This window comes from Pan troglodytes, chromosome 5, assembly GCF_028858775.2.
Source record: "Pan troglodytes isolate AG18354 chromosome 5, NHGRI_mPanTro3-v2.0_pri, whole genome shotgun sequence".
Classification (NCBI taxonomy): domain Eukaryota; kingdom Metazoa; phylum Chordata; class Mammalia; order Primates; family Hominidae; genus Pan; species Pan troglodytes.
Window position 1 is genome coordinate 148,652,623 of NC_072403.2, and position 22,118 is coordinate 148,674,740.

The window sequence follows — 22,118 nt, forward strand, 5'->3', positions numbered from 1 at the left end:
AGCTTTGTCATAGGCAAAACCTGTAAACAACCCAAATGTCCACCATTGGGTGACTGAATGCACAAATTGTGGTATATGCATACAACAAAAAGGAGTACACAATAAAAATAGTGGACTGCAGATACACATAAAAACAAGCTGAAAACAAGGTGAAAGAAATTTTTTTGGGTTTTTTTTTTTTTTTTTTTTTTTGAGACAGGGTCTCAGTCTGTTGACCAGGCTGGAGTACAGTGGCCCCATCAAAGCTCACTGTAGCGTGGACCTCCTGGGCTCAAGGAATCCTCCTGCCTCAGCCTTTCATTGTAGCTGGGACCATAGTCATAGGCCACCATGCCTGGCTAACTAACCTTTTGATTTTTTGTAGAGACAGGGTCTCACTTTTTTGCCCAGGTTGGTCCTGAGCTCCTCCAGTCAAGCATTCTCTCACCTGGGCCTCCCAAAGCCGTAGGATTACAGGTGTGAACCACGGTGATGGACCTGTAAAATTCTTTAAAAATGCAAATTAATTTATAATGAAGCAGATTAGTGATTACCTGGGGAAGGAGGAGGGGAGCACAGGAAGGAGAGATGACAAAGGGGCATGAAGAAACTTTTGAGGATAATAGATTTGTTCATTATCTTGGTTGGTGCCCCATAAATATATACAATTATTATGTGTCAATTAAAAATAATAATAGGCTGGGGACAGTGGCTCAGGCCTGTAATCCCAGCACTTTGGGAGGCCACGGCAGGCAGATGGCTGGAGACCAGAAGTTCGAGAACAGCCTGGGCAACATGGTGAAACTCTGTCTCTACAAAAAATACAAACATTAGCTGAGCATGATCAGGCCTGCCTGTAGTCCCAGCTACTGGGGAGGCTGAGGTGAGAGGATCACTGAAGCCTGGGAGGCAGAGGTTGCAGTGAGCCCAGATGGCACCACTGCAGTTGACAGAGTGAGGCTCCATCTCAAAAAAAATAGAAAAATTGAGGTGAAGTCTTGCCCTGTTGCCCAGGCTGATGTGCAATGGCATGATCACAGCTCACAGCAGCTCGGCCCCCAGGGCTCAAGGGATTCTTCCACCTCAGCCTCTGGAGTAGCTGAGACCACAGGCATGTGCCACTACACCCAGTTAATAGAGACAAGCTCTTGCTATGTTGCCCAGGCTGGTCTCCAACTCCTGGGCTCAAATGGTCCTCCTGCCTGGGTCTCATAAATGCTGGGATTACAGGCCTCAGCCACCAAGCCTGGCCTATTGGGTTTTTTAGTGGTAATAATTGTATTGTGGATATATTTTTAAGGAGTCCTTATCTTTGAGAGGTATTTGATGAAATTTTTATAGATGAAATGATATGATGTCTGGGATACGCTTCAAAATAAAACAGGAGGGTAGTAGAATATATGGAAATACAGATGAAGTAGGATTGGCCACAAATTGATAATTGTTTTACTGGATTATGAGTTTATGAGGGTTTATCATAGTAATCTCTCTACTTTTGCATATATTAAATTTTTCCACTATAAAAACAAACAAAAATTATCTGCAAAGATTTCAAACAATATTTAAATGATAGAGAGTTTTGCTATAAACATCTATGAGAAAAATGAATGCCACAGTATATTATTATTATTTTGAGACAGAGTCTCGCTCTGTTGCCTAGCCTAAAGGGCAGTGGTGCAATCTTGGCTCATTGCAACCTCTGCCAACTGAGTTCGTGATTCTTGTGCCTCAGCCTCCCGAGTAGCTGGGATTACAGGCATGGGTCATCACAGACGGCTAATTCTTGTATTTTCGGTAGAGATGGGGTTTCACCATGTTGGCCAGGCTGGTCTCAAATTCCTGGCCTCAAGTGATCTGCCTGCCTTGGCCTCCCAAAGTGCTGCGATTACAGGCATGAGCCACCACACCCGGCTCCTAAAATATATTAATTCATAGCAACCTTAATTTATAAATTCAATCCATTTCAAACCCAAGCAACTTAAAACTCAAAACTTTTGATGAGTAGATCCAAAATGTTATATGAAACTAAATGATTGAGACTAGCCAGGATAATATTTGAAGAGTAAAGAAGGACAGATTCAATGTAGACATCAATCAAGACATTTTACAAAGGTAAGTATGGTTTAATAACATCGGAATGATACTAATGCAGAGATAGAGATATGGCCCAATGGAACAGACCCAGAAATGACCCCGTGCACATAAGGGAGCAAGTATGTACATCAACATGAATAAATATCAAAAAATAAAACTCTGAGAGAGAAAAATAGTATGTTGCAAAAGGACAAGTGTCCATTTTAAAAACAAACCAAATAATACTGTGTATTATTTATGGATAGATGTATGTGCGGTAAAAGGCAGACAAACATGGACAAAAAGGATTCATAATTATTCTAGGAAATGTATTTACTCCTAGAAATGAAAAGAGTAAAATATAGGGAAGGAGGATCTAGTATGTTCTTTCTTCTGAAATGCTCTTGTTCAGAAGATCTCTTTTTTTTTTGAGACACAGTCTCTCTCTGTCACCCAGGCTGGAGTGCGGTGGCACAATCTTGTCTCACAGCAGCCTCCATCTCCCTGGTTCAAGCGATGCTGGTGCCTCAGCCTCCTGAGTAGCTGGGATTACAGGCCAGTGTCACCATGCCCGGCTAATTTTAATATTTTTAGTGGAGACGGGGTTTCACCATGCCAGGCTGGTCTCAAACTCCTGACCTCTAGTGATCTGCCTGCCTCCACCTTTCAAAGCGCTGGGATTATAGGTGTGAGCCACCACACTGGGCCAAAAATATCTTTTAACTGATGTAATTGAATATTTACTAATTTCTATATCTATTTTCTAAACTATGTGGATAAGACCAGTATGACCATTAACAATGCCATATTCTCCTCCATTCACTTTCCTTGAGAATGCTTTTCTCTTTTGGCATGTCATTATGAACTTAGGGCCTTTCACAGATTTCATATATTTTAATCAACTACAGCCTTGGTTCTCTTTTTGATGCTCAAAGTCACAACTTTGGTCAATGAAGCCCTTTTTTAAGTAGCACCCTTTTCCTTTTGATACCACTGCATTAATCTTTGAAAGTTTCCTTGCTTTGTGGTAAAAGAAGATATTCCAGGCTCAGTCTAGCCCTGCCACAAACACGAAATAAGCTAGCCTTCTAGAGAGACTCATGCCTTTTAGTGACTGACTGGTATAAGAAGCCACATTTCAAGTACTAGGGTTGCCTGTTGGGTTCATCCCATCAGGGGAGCCAGAAACTCTGGGGTTCACTCAAGTGGATAGAGTTAGAAAGGAAGAAAGGATGTGGATATATTTTTACATCTGCACATACAATGAAAGGAACATCTACATATTCCATTTTGAGTTGATAGGGAAACTCATGCAATTTAAGGTTCTGTATAGCCTTAACTTGTCACTCTATGATTTGATGGATGTCATCTTACTATCATCTAGTCCATTTTCAATACCTTACTGTATAATTATAAGAGCAAGACTCATGTATATAAACTTTTATATATATATAAAGTTCTGGCTAAACAATTTGATCATTTCTCCTATTATCTAAATTCTAGCAATATTAGGACAAAAGCGAAAGAAGACAGATGTAAGGGGATATGGTTTGGCTGTGTCCCCACCCAAATCTCATCTTGAATTATAGCTCCTATAATTCCCACGTGTTTATAAATATATAAAACTATATTTATATATTTCATAATATTTTAATTTTACAAAATCCTGGCCAGTTATCAAAGCCTTTACATTTACTTTGCTCTTTTTTCTGAGTTACTAGTTTTTCTTCTTTTAAAAGACAAAACATCCCCCTATCAACTTTACATAATATTATGCTATGTATTATTATTTTTTGAAGTTTGCTTTGTATAAATCCAAACAACTCTCCCAATTAGTAATATCTTGACCCAATATCTCTTATAGTCTTTCATTTTCCAGTAGGAAATCAAAGATGATCTTGGTATTTGGAACTCCATGTAAATAGGAAATATTGATGCATGTAAATATCAGCTACCCTTGAGGTTATTTAAATTCCTCTTTTGATGTATGGGCCAAAATATCATATATATTTCTACTACCTTTATTTTAATTACAGGTAACTTTAATCTCTAGTATAGAAATCCAATTAAGAAGAGGCCTTTGAATAAATATAAACATTTATGTTTTTAGTGGTTTGTGAACTAAAACCTCCAAAAGCCAACAAACTATTTAAAATCAGATTTTATCTAGACTAATTAATTAAATTAATTAATTAAATTGATAACTGTGATAGTTAACGTGTCAATATGGCTAGACTACGATGCCCAGTTGTTTGGGCAAACACTAGTCTAGATGTTGCTGTGAAGGTATTTTGTAGAGTGATTAATATTTATAACCAGTTGACTTTATTATTTTATTATTATTATTTTTTTAGAGACAGGGTGTTGCTCTGCTACCCAGGCTGGAGTGCAATGGCATGATCATAGCTCATGGCAGCCTTAAACTCCTGGGATCAAGTAATCCTCTCTCCTCAGCCTCCTGAGTAGCTAGGACTATAGGCATGTGTCATCACACCCAGCTAATTTTTAAATTTTTTGTAGAGACATGTATTAGTCCATTTTCACTCTGCTATAAAGATATGACCAGAGTTGGCCGGGCACAGTGGCTCATGCCTGTAATCCTAACACTTTGGAAGGCTGAGGTCAGGAGTTCAAGACCAGCCTGGCCAACATGGCAAAACCCCGTCTCTACTAAAAATACAAAAATTAGCTAGGCGTGCTGGCAGGCGCCTGTAATCCCAGCTACTTGGGAGGCTGAGACAGGAGAATTGCTTGAACCTAGGAGGCAGAGTTTGCAGTGAGCTGAGGTTGAGCCACTGCACTCTAGCCTGGGCAACAGAGCAAGACTCCATCTCAAAAAAAAAAAAAAAGATACTACCAGAGTCCGAGTAATTTATTTTTTATTTTTTCTTTGAGACAGAGTTTTGCTTTTGTTGCCCAGGCTAGAGTGCGATGGCACGATCTCGGCTCACTGCAATCTCTGCCTCCCAGATTCAAGTGATTCTCCTGCCTCAGCCTCCCGAGTTAGCTGGGATTACAGGCGTGTGCTACCATGCTCAACTAATTTTGTATTTTTAGTAGAGATGGGGTTTCTCCATGTTGGTCAGGCTGGTCTACAAACTCCTGACCTCAGGTGATCCGTCCACCTCAACCTCCCAAAGTACTGGGATTACAGGCATGAGCCACCGCGCCCAGCTGAGTCTGAGTAAAGATTAAGGAAAGAGGTTTAATTGACTCACAGTTCCACATGGCTGGGGAGGCCTCATTAAACTTACAATCATGATGGAAGGCAAAGGGGAAGCAAGGCATGTCCTCCCACGGTAGCAGGAGAGAGAGAGAGCACAGGGGAAACTGGCACTTATAAGACCATCTGATCTCCTGAGAATTTACTCAGTCTCATGAGAAAAGCATGGGAAGCTGCCCCCATGATCCATTCAACTCCCACCAGTTCCCTCCCTCAACACATGGGGATTACAATTTGGATTACAATTCAAGATGAGACTTGGGTGGGGACACAGAGCCAAACCTGTATCAAGAAAGGGTTTCACTATGTTGCCCAGGCTGGTCTCAAACTCCTGGCCTTAAGTGATCCTCCCACCTCGACCTCTCAAAGTCTGGGATTACAGGCATGAGCCACTGCACCCGGCCCAGTTGACTTTAAATAAGGAGGATTACCCTCCATAATGTAGATGGGCCTCATCTGATCAGTTGAAGGCCTTAAAGCAAAGATTGAGGTTTCCCAAATAAGACTCAAGACTGTAACACAGAAATCCTGACTGAGTTTCTTGCCTACCCTACACATTTTAGACTTGCCAGCCTCCACAATCCCATGAGCCAACCTTAATATAAATCTCTTTCTCTCTGTATCCCTGACTGATATAATCACTCACATAAAAAAAAAAGTGTCAAATGCTAAACATTGCAATTTTGCCCAGTATCAAAGTGGTCTATAGATTCAGAAAATTTTCTACTTTCCTAACTCTTGCTAAAACCAACTCACAAAATATACATGTGCCTATATACTTTCAGCACAATAAATTCCATTTGAAATCACATACATTTCTTTAAAAAATCATATTTACATAAATGTGACTATTTAATTTTAGTGCACAATTCCAAATTTATTTATGCAGTCAAACATTCTTGGCCAGGTGCAGTGGCTCATGCTTGTAATCTCAACACTTTGGGAGGCCGAGGTGGGAGGATTACTTCAGCCCAGGAGTTCGAGACCAGCCTGCGCAACATGGCAAAACCCTGTCTCTACCAATAATAATAATAATACATAATGCTAGCCAGGTGTGGTGGCACACGCTTGTAGTCCCAGCGACTCAGCGACTCAGGAGGTTGAGGTGGGAGGATCGCTTGAGCCCAAAAGATGGAGTTTGCAGTGAGCTGAGATGGCACCACTGCACTCCAGTCTGGGCAACAGAGCGAGACTCTGTCTTTTTTTTTTTTTTCTGAGAAGGAGTCTCGCTTTATAGCCCAGGCTAGAGTGCAGTGGCGCAATCTCGGCTCACTGCAAGCTCCGCTTCCTGGATTCACGCCATTCTCCTGCCTCAGCCTCCTGAGTAGCTGGGACTACAGGCGCCCGCCACCACGCCCAGATAATTTTTTAAAATATTTTTTGTAGAGACGGGGTTTCACCGTGTTAGCCTGGATGGTCTCTATCTCCTGACCTCACGATCCACCCACCTCGGCCTCCCAAAGTGCTGGGATTACAGGCGTGAGCCACCGCGCCTAGCCCTGAGACTCTGTCTTAAAACAAATCAAAATGAAAAAACAAGCCATTCTATGCCTCAATTACCAATTTTATATTCTTTAGTAACTGTACTTACCATTATTGAGAAAATCTATAATAAAACTATATTCCTTTAAAATTAAGGTAAAATTAAATCTCCCTGATTCATTGTAGAATGTTTTCCTTTTAGATATTTAAAATGTGTTTAATATAAAAATACCCAAATTTAGAATTTTTTTAAAGAAACTAATATTCATAAATCATTATTTTACTTAGAAAAGGGTGAGGAGTAGTTGGTTCAATCCCCATCTTGGTAAAACCAGAGACTTTGCTGTTAGACATGATTTAAAACTGCCATTTTTTCCCCTTGCTTTCTTTGAAGTTTCTTGCCTATTTTCTATCTTTGAAGTCCTTTTGAAGTTTTTATTCTTCTCTTGTAGCCTGTTATATTTCATTTTTTCTGAGCTTACAACTAATTTCAGAAAAAAATACATTGTTTTTAAAAGTTTAATTTATACCACTTTTAGCTTTATATGAATGCATTTATAGTTACCCTTTTTGGATTAAAAATAATTTCAGGTGAACTATTTAACTTCCAGTTCCTTGTGTATCATGCATTTTACCAATCTAATTTCAGTTTCATCATCTTTGGAATATACACATCTCATTCTTGTGCCCTGAATTCTCTGAATGCCATTGCCAATTCAAGAGGTTTCTAATACATTTGTGTGATTCACAGTGCTCCCAGCTCCTTATGGAAAAAATAGAAACTTTTATCTGTAAAACAGATTACCTTATACTCTAAACCAAAGTCTTAACATTTATGAATATTTAAAATCTAGCATCTACTTCCTGCCTTCTGATTCACTGGGATTCTTTCTTTCAAATGTAGCCAATTCCTTTACCCTTGTAGTCTAGGCTTATTTTGATTTGCAATTTCTGAAATTCTATGGTTTAGACTATGAGGAGGTGGATTTTAATACATCTCAACTCTTCTGGAGAGGTGCCTTTAGTCCATTTAAGAGAGATGGGACAACCTTCACTGTAGTACAGCACTTTTATAAGGAACATACTCTGGTGATCCTAAAACTATCATTTTTGGAGTATTCTCTCAGGCTAGCTTCTCACCAAAGTACAAGATAATTAGGGCCGGGCATGGTGGCTCACACATGTAATCCTAGCACTTTGGGAGGCCAAGGCAGGTAGATCACATGAGGCCAGGAGTTCAAGACCAGCCTTGCCAACAAGGCAAAAACTCATCTCTATTAAAAATATAAAAATTAGCCGGCTGTGGTGGTGTGTGCCTGTAATCCCAGCTACTCAGGAGGCTGAGTCAGGAGAATTGCTTTAACCCGGGAGGCAGAGGTTGCAGAGAGCTGCGATCGTGCCACTGCACCCCAGCCTGGGTGACAGAGAAAGACCATGTCTCAAACAACAGCAACGACAACAAAGTAGAAGATAATTAGAAAAGTCCCAGGGACTAACTCTGACTAATGTGGCTTGGGTCACGTGTAGTCCTGGGACAACATGGTATCTAGGTAGGGGTGTTAGGAGAGGCTCAGTCCTAAGCACAGGCCTGTGTAGTGAAGGTTAGGTGGAGCAGATGTTAGTTTCCAGAGAAGTCAGGGGTGCTGGGCAGACTGACTCAATAGCCTCTGCCAAGATTTATAATCACTCCTTGTGGTCTGAAAGGAATGACCTACTATAACCTGCTTTTGCATGAATTCCATAGCATTATTCCCATCAGCTTTTCCTGAATCCTCTCAGCCTTTGTGACACTAGTAATCCTTTGTAAATAATGTAAGCCAAAGATAAAATTCTAAGCACCCCCAGCAATCATCCTAATGGATGCCTCCTCTAGGCAAGGGCATTCCAAAGTTAGCCTGGAAAATAAGCTCAGGCCATGATGGGAATGGGAAGCTGGACATGCCTCATTATACCCTCCTCTCTTTTGGAATTACTGATAGAACAGACTCTTTAAATCTGATGAGAAACATTTACATACTGCTTTGGATCCTGAATAAATTTTTAATAAAATTTTAAAAAAAGGAAACATTTCCAGGCTTCATCTGCATGATAAAGCCTTGGTCTCCACAACCCCTTATTAGTAACCCAGTTGTTCCTTTCTATTGATAATGACTCTTTCAACGAATCACTAATCAGAAAATCTTTAAATCTACCTATGACCTGGAAGTCACCCCCTCTCTGAGTGTCCCACCTTTCTGGACCAAACCAGTGTAAATCTTACATGTACTAATTGATGTCTCATGTCTCCCTCAAATGTATAAAACCAAGCTGTACCCCAACCACCTTGTGGACATGTCAACAGGACCTTCTGAGGCTGTGTCACAGGCACATTCTTAATCTTGGCAAAATAAACTTTCTAAATTGATTGAGACCTGTCTGAGATACAGTACTCAAGGTTACTCAGGGTCGTAATCACATATGAGAGATTGTGTTTTTGCCAGTAGTCCTGCTACCCAGCATGAAGAAGATTAGATAAGGAATAGTTGGTGGTAATAAGTGGAAAATAAAAGCATTTTGTGTTTATTCCCCCAGTAAGTTGAGGCATCTTTATCACAATATTTATGGCCTTTATCAGCAAATGCAGAAATTATAGTTTGCTATGATCTTGCTGACTGCATCACTTCCGCATGTATGTGTATCTGTGCTGAATAGGGTCTCTCATACTTTGAGCCAAAGCACATGATTTCAATAAAGAAGAACCCTGAAAATAATGCACTTCATGTTGTGATGATTTCCATTCTTCCTGGTGACTATGAATTTGTGAAAAAAAAGAAACTCTGGAATATGTTTTCCCCCATTACAAATTTTCTCTTTTGTGCCCTTTAAAAATACATCTTTGCTGTACAGCTAGAGTAGAGAAAAGGTTTTCAGAATTCTTTTTCCTTTTTAGGAAGTAAGTTGGTGTTTTCTTGAAGTCCTGGGCTCGAGTGAGCCTCCCGCCTTGGCCTCCTGAAGTGCTGGTATTACATGCCTGAGCCACCATGCTTGGCCAGTGTTTTGTATTTACATAAACATTTATAAAGGTTTGCAAAGGAAACATTTTCATTATTTTTTTTCCCAAAAGCTTATTGGATACCCTAAATCCATATTAGTTTTTACTTTGGTGCTCTCTCATGCAGCAACCATTTCTCTGCTCATTTATTATTCCTCCCATGTATCTGTTAACTTTGGATTAGTTTAATGGGAATATAATGTGAATTGTCCTGAAAATAAGGCACTTAACAACCGTCATTAATGAACATTAGATCCTCATTTATTAGTGGCCCTCACTCATTCTAAGTTATACAGAAGAGAGCATGAATGAACTAACTGAAAAGAAATCGATTGCATTAAGCAACATATTTCCAATGGCACTTTACTTTTTGTATTTAATAATAATATTTATCAAATTTTATTAAATGTTTATGTAGTTTTAATCAATAATGCTATTCATACTACTACTAACAATACATTAATGATAACTCAGTCTAAAAAAAATAATCCTTAAAGCCATATGGTTATAGGAAATTTATTTATTATTATTATTATTATTTTTGAGACAGAGTGTCGCTCTGTTGCCCAGGCTGGAGTGCAGTGGTGCGATCTTGGCTCACTGCAACCTCTGCCTCCTGGGTTCAGGCGATTCTCCTGCCTCAGCCTCCTCAGTAGCTGGACTACAGGCGCCCGCCACCACGCCCAGCTAATTTTTATACTTTTAGTAGAGGTGGGGTTTCACCATATTGGCCAGGCTGATCTCAAATTCCTGCCCAGAGGTGATCCGCCCACCTCAGCCTCCCAGAGTGCTGGGATTACAGGTGTGAGCCACCACACCTGGCCCCAGGAAATTTTTTAAAAATTAAAATTTCAGGCTGGGCACAGTGGCTCATGCCTGTAATCCTAACACTTTGGGAGGCCAAGGCAGGAGGATCACCTGAGCCCAGGAATTAAAGACCAGCCTGGGGAACATAGTGAGACCCCTCCTCTGTATGAAAAATAAAAAAATTTGCCAGACATGATGGCTGGTGCCTGTAGTTCCAGCTACTCAGGAGGCTGAGGTGGGAGGATCACTTGAGCCTGGGAGGTTGAGGCTGCAGTGAGCTATGATTGCACCACTGCACTCCAGCCTGGGTTACAAATTAAGACCCTATTTCAAAATTAAATTAAATTAAATTAAAACATCAGTTTATGTACGTAATTTTCTAATGTGATAAATATGATAGAGATCAATAAAATGATTTCAAGCATAAGTGAATATTACATTAGAGAAAATTCTACAAGAGAATAGTAGAATAGAATTACAAGTTCAAGAAGAAAAAGAAATGACAAATTTTTCTTTTTTTGATTTTATCTTATTATTATTATATTTTAAGTTTTAGGGTACATGTGCACAATGTGCAGGTTAGTTACATATGTATACATGTGCCATGCTGGTGTGCTGCACCCATTAACTCGTCATTTAGCATTAGGTATATCTCCTAAAGCTATCCCTCCCCGCTCCCCCAACCCCACAACAGTCCCCAGAGTGTGATGTTCCCCTTCCTGTGTCCATGTGTTCTCATTGTTCAATTCCCATCTATGAGTGAGAATATGCGGTGTTTGGTTTTTTGTTCTTGCGATAGTTTGCTGAGAATGATGATTTCCAATTTCATCCATGTCCCTACAAAGGACACGAACTCATCACTTTTTATGGCTGCATAGTATTCCCTGGTGTATATGTGCCACATATTCTTAATCCAGTCTATCATTGTTGGACATTTGGGTTGGTTCCAAGTCTTTGCTATTGTGAATAGTGCCGCAATAAACATATGTGTGCATGTGTCTTTATAGCAGCATGATTTATAGTCCTTTGGGTATATACCCAGTAATGGGATGGCTGGATCAAATGGTATTTCTAGTTCTAGATCCTTGAGGAATCGCCACACTGACTTTCACAATGGTTGAACTAGTTTACAGTCCCACCAACAGTGTAAAAGTGTTCCTATTTCTCCACATCCTCTCCAGCACCTGTTGTTTCCTGACTTTTTAATGATTGCCATTCTAACTGGTGTGAGGTGGTATCTCATTGTGGTTTTGATTTGCATTTCTCTGATAGTCAGTGATGGTGAGCATTTTTTCATGTGTTTTTTGGCTGCATAAATGTCTTCTTTTGAGAAGTGTCTGTTCATGTCCTTTGCCCACTTTTTGATGGGGTTGTTTGTTTTTTTCTTGTAAATTTGTTGGAGTTCATTGTAGATTCTGGATATTAGCCCTTTGTCAGATGAGTAGGTTGCGAAAATTTTCTCCCATTTTTTAGGTTGCCTGTTCACTCTGATGGTAGTTTCTTTTGCTGTGCAGAAGCTCTTTAGTTTAATTACATCCCATTTGTCAATTTTGGCTTTTGTTGCCGTTGCTTTTGGTGTTTTAGACATGAAATCCTTGCCCATGCCTATGTCCTGAATGGTATTGCTTAAGTTTTCTTCTAGGGTTTTTATGGTTTTAGGTCTAACATTTAAGTCTTTAATCCATCTTGAATTAATTTTTGTATAAGGTGTAAGGAAGGGATCCAGTTTCAGCTTTCTTTTTTTTCTTTTTTTTAATTATTATTATACTTTAAGTTTTAGGGTACATGTGCACGATGTGCAGGCTAGTTACATATGTATACATGTGCCATGCTGGTGCGCTGCACCCATTAACTCGTCATTTAGACAAAATTTTCTAACAGTTAAAAATGACCTTGTTCGAGTGTTTTTTAAAAAATTGATAGTAGTGGATAGCAGGCTTTATAAGATGGCCCCCAATGATCCTTGCCCCCAGGTATAATATTTATGCCCTTGTGTAATCTCATCCCCATGAGAGTGGGCTTGACCTAAAGACTTGGTTATAACAAAGACAATACAGCAAATGCGATGGGATGAGGCTTCTGAGATAAGGCTATCAAAGCACTATGATTTCAATGCTGCTCTCCTCTTTTGCTCTCTCTCTCTTTTGCGTGCTCTGAGGAAAGCCAGTTGCCATATTATGAACTACCGTATGGAGAGCTTCATGTGACACAGAACTGAGGGAGGTCACTAGCCATTAGCCAGCCATAAACTTAGGCCCTCTGCCCTATGGTCCATAAGAAACTGAATCCTGCCAACAGTTACTTGAGGAAGCTTGGGAGTAGATCCTCCCCGAGTCAAGTCTTCAGATCACCCAGCAGCCCTGGCTGACCCCCTCATTGCAGTCTTGTGAGAGACTTTTATCTGCCCCAGAGAAACTGTGAGATAATAAATGGTTGTTTTCAGCTGTGAAGCTTAAGGACAATTTGTTACACAGTAATAGATAACTAATATAATAATGATAAGTACCAAAAGCCTATTGTTTTTAGAATCCATATGATACATTTAAGGTTGATCAAATATTTTTACTTTTAAAGTGACATTAATTTTCAATAAACTTGAAATTATGTCATTTGCAGCTATTTAAAGTTATGAGAAAACATTTTAGAGGGCAACTTAAAACATAGATGTGCTTCATCATGATTATCAAGTATATAAGCCAAAAAATTAGCAAAGTACTAACAGCATTGAGAAATCCTTACTTCTTGGTGATAGTAAAAGAGGTTAAGAGAGAGAATCAAGAGTGAAATGGGGCCAGGCACAGTGGCTCACATCTGTAATCCCAGCACTTTGGGAGATCAAGGCAGGCAGATCATTTGAGGTCAGGAGTTTGAGACCAGCCTGGCCAACATGGTGAAACTCCGTCTCTACTAAAAATACAAAAATTAGCTGGGCATGGTGGCATATGCCTGTGATCTCAGCTACGTAGGAGGCTACGTAGGAGGCTGAGGCAGGAGAACTGCTTGAACCTGGGAGGTAGAGGTTGCAGTGAGCCAAGATCATGCCACTGCACTCCAGCCTGGGTGACAGAGTGAGACTCCATCTAAAAGAAAACAAACAAAATAAGAAAGAAAGAAAGAAAAAGTGAAATGGGAACTAGAGGGTTTAATTTTCTGCCATGAAGAAGTAATTTTAATACTTGAGCCAAGTTAGAATGCACACAACTAAAATAATAGCCCCTGCCAATTGAGGGCTTACAGTTACACATGATACCTGCCCCATTTAATCCTCACAACAACCTTTTGAGGGAGATGTTATCAGCATATGGATTTGAAACAGCCAATGTATCACACCTCATGTTGTTTTGTTGAGTTGAGCCTGCAGAAGAGGCACCTGTCTATCCAGCCATGTGGGGAATCAAGGAGCTGTCAGTACATGTGCAGCATCATCTAAAATATTAATCCTACCCAAGAGCTGAAAGTAGATAAATAGATGTCACACGCTTTCCACCACACAAGCTAAAAAGCATAAGGCCTGGTTTCAATCCCAGGTTTCTGACTCTAAACACCATGCTCTTAATTGCTGTCTTTCCAGAAAAAGACGAAAAGACTAAATGCATTTTCTACTATGATCAGATTATACCAATTGCTCTTATACTTTTTTTCTCTCCTTCTACATAGAAGTGCAGTAAATGTATGTCCTAAACCAACACTCTAGTTAAGATTCTAATTTTATTGTAGCAAAATATACATACCATACAATTTACCATTTTAACCATTTTTAAGCAGACATTTCAGTGATGTTGAGTATATGCACATTGTTATACAATCACCACCATCTATTTCCAGAACTTCATCTTCCTAAACTGAAACTCCATGCCTATCACACAATAACTCTCCATTCCCCACTTCCCCTTGCCCCTGGCAACCACCATTCTATTTTCTGTCTGTATCAATTTGACTACACTATGTACCTCATATAAGTGGAATCATACGGTATTTGTCCTTTTATGCCTGGTTTATTTCACTTAGCATAATGTCTTCAAAGTTCATCCATGTAAGAATATCCCTCCTCTTTAGGGAAGAATAATATTCCATCATATGCATATATTACATTCTCTTTATGCGTTCATTTATTGTCTTAGTTGGTTCAGGCTTCTATAACAAACTATCATAAACTTGGTACCTTATAAACAACTGAAATATATTTATCACTGTTTTAGAGGTTGGAAAGTCCATCATCAAGCCATCAGCAGCAGGTTTATGTCTGGTGAGGTCCCACTTTCTGGTTCATAGATGTTCACTTCCTGCCATGTCCTCACGTGGTGGAAGGGGTAAGAGGTCTCTCTCTCCAGCCTCTTTTATAAAGGTAATCATCTCATTCATGACCTAATTACATCTCAAACACCCCACCTCTTAAAACCATCACATTAGTGATTAAATTTCAACATATGAATTTGGGGGGGACAGAAACTTTCAGACCATAGCATCTGCCAATGGACACTTGGGTTGCTTTCACCTTTTGGCTATTATGAGTAACACTGCTGCAAACAGGAGTGTACAAATATCTGTTTGAATTGCTGCATTTAATTCTTTTAGATATATACCCAAAAGTGGAATTGCGAGATTATATGGTAATTCTATGTTTAATTTTTTAAGCAATTGCTATCCTATTTCCCATATCAGCTGCACCATTTTACATTACCACAGATTCTAAAATTTTTAACAAGAAAGTATAACTAAAATAATAAGTGATGAATGATATAAAATGAGCAAAGTAGACAATTAGCCCATAATTAGAGACTCTCAGAGCTTTAAGGGTCTATAAAGTGCATCAGTCCAAGTATCCATCATATATTTGAAGATAGTGCTTAAAGTTCTTGGATGATGATTACATTAACCCTCTGGCAAACATTGATTAAAGGCTAACTAGGTACCCAGCACAATGCTGTGCAGAGCTAAAAGGAACAATGAAATTATCCAACCTTTCTTGGAATTATTTCCCATAACTACCATATGCAGCCTGTCGATTTACCTAGGATAATGATTCACCTGGGTAGAAAGACCATGTATTTCAATTATTTTACTTCCGGTCTCTCTCCATGGGAAAGATAAACTAGTTTTAAAAATGATGTGGGTTGGTAAATATTTGCAGTTAGAGTCTTTGTGAGGTCACCATAGCAGTTATAAAACAAAACAATCTAAATATAATTGTAGATCCTTACAGAAACCTGACATCTAGCCATGTCCGCCTACATTATTAGGCCTTCCACAGAGTTAAATGGTCTTCCACAGAGTTGGCCAAGTTTAGAAGTTACACAACTCTGAGGTGTAATGAATGCTCATAAAAAACGGTTTCTGTCTCAGTTGGGAAATACCAAGTACTCCTAAACAATGACAAAAACAGATGGAAGACAACAAAAAGAGTCTTTTTTTTTTTTTTGAGACGGAGTCTCGCTCTGTCGCCCAGGCTGAAGTGCAGTGGTGTGATCTCAGTTCACTGCAACCTCTGCCTCCAGGGTTCAAGCGATTCTCCTGCCTCAGCCTTCTCCAGAGTAGCTGGGATTACAGGTGCCCACCACCATGCCTGGCTAATTTTTGTATTTTTAGTAGAGACAGGGTTTCACCATGTTGGCCAGGCTGGTCTCAAACTCTTGACCTCAAGTGTTCTGCCTGCCTTGGCCTCCCAAATTGTTGGGATTATAGGCATAAGCCACCATGCCTGCCCTTCCAGGCAATTCTTAACTCCAATTCTTTCCATACTCCTATCAAACTTGGACTCCACTTGGTAAAGCATGGGTGGAGGAAGGGGTGTGGAGCAAGGGCAGGGGACAAGGAGAATCTAAGGAGCATTTCATGTTCCTTTTCCTTAATTTTCCAGTTCAGCTCAAGTTGTCAAACATTTGTGCAGTGTTTAGTATATATTGGACATTCTTCAAGGTACTGGAGACACAAACAAATTAGACTTGGACATTACTTCGAGATGCTCAAAATCTAGTGTAAGAGTATGGTTTATTTTTTATATGTTTAGTTGTTTATATTTTAGAAAGCTTCACAGGTGGGATGAAATATTTTACAATGCTATAATCATGTATGGTTAGGTAAGGAGCAGGTAATAGCTCAGTTTGTGTGTGTGTGTATGTCCAAGGTCACTGTAAATAGTTTACCCCAGCTGGAACCAGCCTTTGTCCCTCCCAGAGATACCACACTATTTTTAGCTTAGATTGGATAACTCTTTATATACAACTCTTTGCCAAGGTCCCAGCTGCTTCATGTTTGCTTACTTTGATATTTTATTAACACCTGTTTAGCATTTCAATAAACTCCAGAATGTTTCCAGGTTACTTTTTGTAGTATTACGAAAAACACACTGATCATTTAGGCATTGTATTAGGCTGCATTCACTCAACATTTCCTGAGTGCTTAAATACCAGGTCCTTGGGATACAACAGCGAACATAACAAGCAAAAATTTCTGCCCTCATGCAGCATACATTCCAGTGACTACATATGATAAAAATCCAAAATAATAGAGGCCACACTGGTCTGGATCCTCAAGTGATCCGCCTGCCTCGGCCTCCTAGTGTGCTGGGATTACAGGTGTGAACCACCGCGCCCGGCCTGAAAAAGTCTTTTAACTGGCCTCCCCATCTCCAAACTCTATCCTCCATATTAGTGTTGCAGGACTTTTTAAAATAAAACCTTGGTCATTTAATTTCTCACATTAGAAAACTTCCACTGTTTTTCATTGTTTACAGTAGAAATCCAATTCTCTTAGTATGGTATATAAGACTCTTCATGATCTAGCCCCAGTAAAACACTCCACAGTCTCCCCACCCAATATTTTTTTCACCGTATCCCTTCCATCTGGCCAGGCTGAGTCCTGGCAGCCACGACCCCCTATGGATCATGCTGGTTTAAATCTCCTGGGTTGCTCATGTTATTCCTGCTCCTACAAAGATCTCCATCTTCTTGTCTACCTAAAGAAAACCTACTCATCTGTGTGCAATCACCATAAAGACTTCTCTCTCTTCTGCAGCCTTTCCTGAAATTTCCATACCTCTGGCACGGACAATCACCTTTTAAAAATACCCCATATATATTTATCATAGCCTCTACAGTATTTTGATTACACTTAACTAATTACATGACTTCTCTTTTAGTCTTCTTCTCTCATCTCTTGAGGCCATGGACCATATCCCATTATTTTGAATCCCAAATGCCTAGTACTATTCTTGGTATATGGTTAAGATGATCATACGACTTGGTTTGTGCCTGTTGACCTGGCTTAATAATTACACCCTCTTTACTCTCAAAAGTATCTTGGTTTGGCAGGTAAATTATATTTGGTCATTCTCCACATAGTATATGCCTGGCAATAAATGAATGAATGAGCACCAGCATCTGAGCACTTATTACCATACAATATATACATGTATAGTAATACTTTTTTAAAAAGTTGTTTATGATGATGTGCTGCTTTTTTGCTTAGCTTCATTAGAACTGGCCAGCTCCTTTTTCTCACTTACCAAGCATGGGGAGTTGGTTTGGAGTTGGTGTTTCATCTTTTCCAGTTACAGTGTGAAAGTAGCCCACCAGCCCACGCTCTTATTCCTAAAGACCGCAGTGACTCCACGGACTTAAGTTATCATTGCTTCCAGTTTCCTTGGGCAACGCAGCACGCAATTTTGGACGCGCTGCGTGGTTTCAGAGTCGGCTGTAACTTTTCTCACTTTATAATCATCAGGAAAAGTTCCTGATGCCAGTCTTCCAAACGCTCAATGAAATAAAAACCAGATAGCACCGCAGAGGAGGTTGAGATGCAACGACAAAAGCTGTCGTAATTATTAATAATACCTAACCCTGGATCACTCCCCTGATAGATCTGTATCTTTGCAGCAGGCGCAATTCAGTTTGGTTTCACCCAAAACAAAAATGGTCTCCGTCGGAGTCAATGCCCTTTCCTGTGCGGACCAATCAGAATCTCAAACACAGGGCACGGGGCCCACACTTCCGTCCGGTCTTCCTGGTCTCTCTAACCGCGGCAGTGTGCCTCCGACTCGGAACGGCTTCCGCGGCCGGGGCAGCGAGGGCCGGGGGCGGCGGGCGGGATGAGTGCGGTGTGCGGTGGAGCGGCGCGGACGCTGCGGACGCGGGGACGCCACGGCTACGCCGCCGAGTTCTCCCCGTACCTGCCGGGCCGCCTGGCCTGCGCCACCGCGCAGCACTACGGCATCGCGGGTGAGCGGCGCAGCGCAGCTGGGGCCGGGGGGCGGAGGCGGAGGCGGAGGCGGGGGCCAGCCGGGCTCCAGTTCCTCGCGCTCGAGGGAAAGCCCCTCTGAGCGTAGACGGTTCCGCGGGTCCACGCCAGGGGGCAGAAGAGGCGCTGGTCGGCGCCTCTCCCTTCTTTGCCGAGCGCGAGGAGTTGGTCTGAAGCAGGAGTCGATCTTCCAGTTGTGTGCAAGTGCATATACGTGTAGCATAGTAGCCCATGTCCTTGTTCCTTGAGACCGCGCTGCCTCCGCCACGTGTCACACGCCCAGGCACACGTCCCCGTAGGGAGAGCCGGGGGAGCCTGCGCGGTCCCTTGGATCGGTCCGCTCGGCACAGCAGTACGGGGAAGACGGTCTGAGCCAGAACCGACCCAGGGCTCGCGAGTTGGTCCACAATTCCCAGTCTGCATTCGAGCACTGAGCCGCGACCTGCGGGCTGGCCTTCCTAAGGACGATGCTCCTGAATGGACGCCTGGAGTCCCACGGGTGACACCATGAAATATATCAAGTTCAGTTCTTACCTGTAGTTGTCTAACGAGGAATGCACACATTCGCAAGTAGGTGTTACAGACTCCAGTTAATTGTCTCCCGTCGCGCGCATTGGCTCAGCGTGTGGTTAAAGCTGCTCAGGAGGCTGAGGCGGGAGGATCGCTTGAGCCCGGCATGTTGAGGCTACAATGAGCTGAGATCACATCACTCTGCCCCAGCCCAGTGAGCTGAGATCACATCACTCCACTCCAGCCTGGGTGACAGACTGAGACCCCGTCTTAAAAAGAAAAAAGGCCAAGCGCGGTGCGGTGGGTCACGTCTGTAATCCCAGCACTTTGGGAGGCCGAGGTGGGCGGATCACTTGAGTTCGGGAGTTCCAGACCAGCCTGACCAACATGGAGAAACCCCGTCTCTACTGAAAATACAAAATTAGCCGGGCGTGGTGGCGCATGCCTGTAATCCCAGCTACTCGGGAGGCTGAGGTAAGAGAATAGTTTGAACCCAGGAGGCGGAGGTTGCGGTGAGCCGAGATCGTGCCATTGCACTCCAGCCTGGGCAACAAGAGCAAAACTCCTTCTCAAAAAAGAGTCCATCTAGTCCGTGGACTAGATGAAAAGGCGTGGGTTCATTCTCGCTTTTGCCTTAATTCATGTCCTAGGTATTATACGCACTGAAGCGAGATGCAAAAACTTATTTCATAATGTCAGTGATCTATTGTATTTTTTTGTTTTGTCCTACAGCAGAAAAAAATGTTACTTCTAAAACTCAGAGAAATACTTGATTTATTTTCATTATTAGCTCTTAGTGCTTGCACATTCAGATTTACATGGCCCACCAGTTAGATTGAAGACTCATGAGTCTATAATGGTAGTAGTTTCCTTTTTTTCTTTTTTCTTTTTCTCTTTAGAGACAGGGTCTCACCCTGTTGCCTAGGTTGAGTAGAGTGGTGCAATCACGGCTCACCGTAGCCTCAACCTCCTGGGCTCATATGATCCTCCTGTCTCAACCTCACCAGTAGCTGGGACCACAGGCATGTACCATCACACCTGGCTAATTTTTGATTTTTTATTTTTGTAGAGACAGGGTATCACTATGTTGCCCAGGCTGGTCCGGAGCTGGGTGCAAGCGATCTTCCTGCCTTGGCCTCCCAAAGTGCTGGGATTACAGACGTGAGCCACTGTGACTCGCCTGTAATGCTACTTAAAATCTTATGCAAAAACTCTTTAAAGGGAATTGGTATTTAAAAAAAAAAATTCAGTCATGTTTAAATAGAAGAGATTTTCCCCCTTGGTCTCTATAAAAAGTAAACATAACTTTTAAAATACAATGGCCCTTTGGTAAAATAATTAATCTTTGACAGGTAACATATTAATACTGTTTTCAGCACTTTATTACCACCAGTTATGTGGTAAATCCCACTAGGTATCTCCGCATTCATATTTTGCTTTAAAATCCTGTGTGAGATGTATTTTAGATTTACTGGTGAGGAGTGCAGTCCCTGGGGTCTGTAAGCCAGAGGTTTCTCATCTGTCAGTAGGAATGATAACACCAACTTGGAAGGTTTGTGTCTCTGGTGCCTTGTCTGGCTACAGAGTAGGCCCTTAAGTATTTCACCCCCCTGTTAGGTCCATGTCTGAATTCCAATCATAGGTGCAATGGGAAGTTGAATATTTAGTAACTGAAGTACAATATGGAAAAACGGAAATAGAGAACACATTTGGTATTCATGTCCCAAAAACTTAGGGAGAAATTGATCACCTGACCATTTGGTATTCAAGGTCCCAAAAACTTTGGGGAAAAATTTGTGGTATTAAAATCAGGTACCAATTACTTGATAACTCCTTGACTTTTGATGTTACCCTGGCAGGTTCAAAGGGATGACCTTGATTTTTTTCTCTTTAGGCTGTGGAACCCTACTAATATTGGATCCAGATGAAGCTGGGCTAAGGCTTTTTAGAAGGTAAGGGGGCTGAAATTATTAAAGGTATATATTGTTGCTATTAAAGCCTTAATAGAATTAGGTTTTGACTCTTTGATTAATGTTTTAATATACAGTATAAAAGGAACCTTGGCGTTTGCATAGGATGAAGCTTATTTTTAGCTGATTGTGGTGGTGCACACCTGTAGTCCCAGCTATTCCCAAGTCTGAGGCAGAAGGATCACTTGAGGCCGGGAGTTCAAGACCAGCCTCGTGGGCAACATAGGAGGACCCCGTCTCTAAAAGAAATTTTTTTTTTTATGCACAGAGTCTGGCTCTGTCACCCAGGCTGGAGTACAGTGGCGCCATCTTGGCTCAGTGCAATCTTTCGCCTCCTGGGTTCAAGTGATTCTCCTGCCTCAGCCTCCCAAGTAGCTGGGATTATAGGTGCCCGCCACCACACCCGGCTAATTTTTGTATTTTTTAGTAGAGATGGGGTTTCATCATTTTGGCCAGGCTGGTCTCAAACTCCTGACCTCAGGTGATCTGCCCACCTTGGCCTCCCAAAGTGCTGGTATTATATGCGTGAGCCACTGGGCCCAGCCTAAAAATTTTTTTAATTTTTAGGCTGTAGTCCCAGCTACTTGGGAGGCTGAGGTGGGAGGATTGCTTGAGTCCAGTTCAAGGCTGTAGTGAGCTGTGATTGGGCCACTACGCTCCAGCCTGGATGACAGAACAAGACTCTTTCTCTCAAATAAAAAACAAAACAAATCTGAAGCCTGTCTCTTAGTGTCCACTCATAAATTATAAAATTTAAGCATAAAAAAATGTGGAGCAGTATACTGTGTACTATTACATTTTTGGACTA

The 22,118-nt window shown here is 41.3% G+C and overlaps 2 protein-coding genes across 5 annotated transcripts in view; one reads left to right on the top strand and one right to left on the bottom strand.

Annotated features, from left to right (window-relative positions):
- MAP3K5 (mitogen-activated protein kinase kinase kinase 5) overlaps positions 1-18,791 on the bottom strand; it is a 266,255-nt gene extending 247,464 nt beyond the window's left edge. The window contains exon 1 of one of the 3 annotated variants that reach the window (XM_054686344.2): positions 18,100-18,791. In XM_054686344.2, the coding sequence (XP_054542319.1) occupies positions 18,100-18,106 (7 nt within the window). In that variant the 5' untranslated portion in view covers positions 18,107-18,791. The remainder of the gene's footprint in view (positions 1-18,099) is intronic. The other 2 variants (XM_054686343.2, XM_054686341.2) reach the window with 2 other exon arrangements.
- PEX7 (peroxisomal biogenesis factor 7) overlaps positions 18,602-22,118 on the top strand; it is a 91,898-nt gene continuing 88,381 nt past the window's right edge. The window contains exons 1-2 of one of the 2 annotated variants that reach the window (XM_518763.9): positions 18,602-18,811; positions 21,235-21,292. In XM_518763.9, coding sequence (XP_518763.3) covers positions 18,682-18,811; positions 21,235-21,292 — 188 coding nt within the window. In that variant the 5' untranslated portion in view covers positions 18,602-18,681. Of the gene's footprint in view, positions 18,812-18,918; positions 19,401-21,234; positions 21,293-22,118 lie in introns of those variants that run through there. The other variant, XM_016956377.3, reaches the window with a different exon arrangement.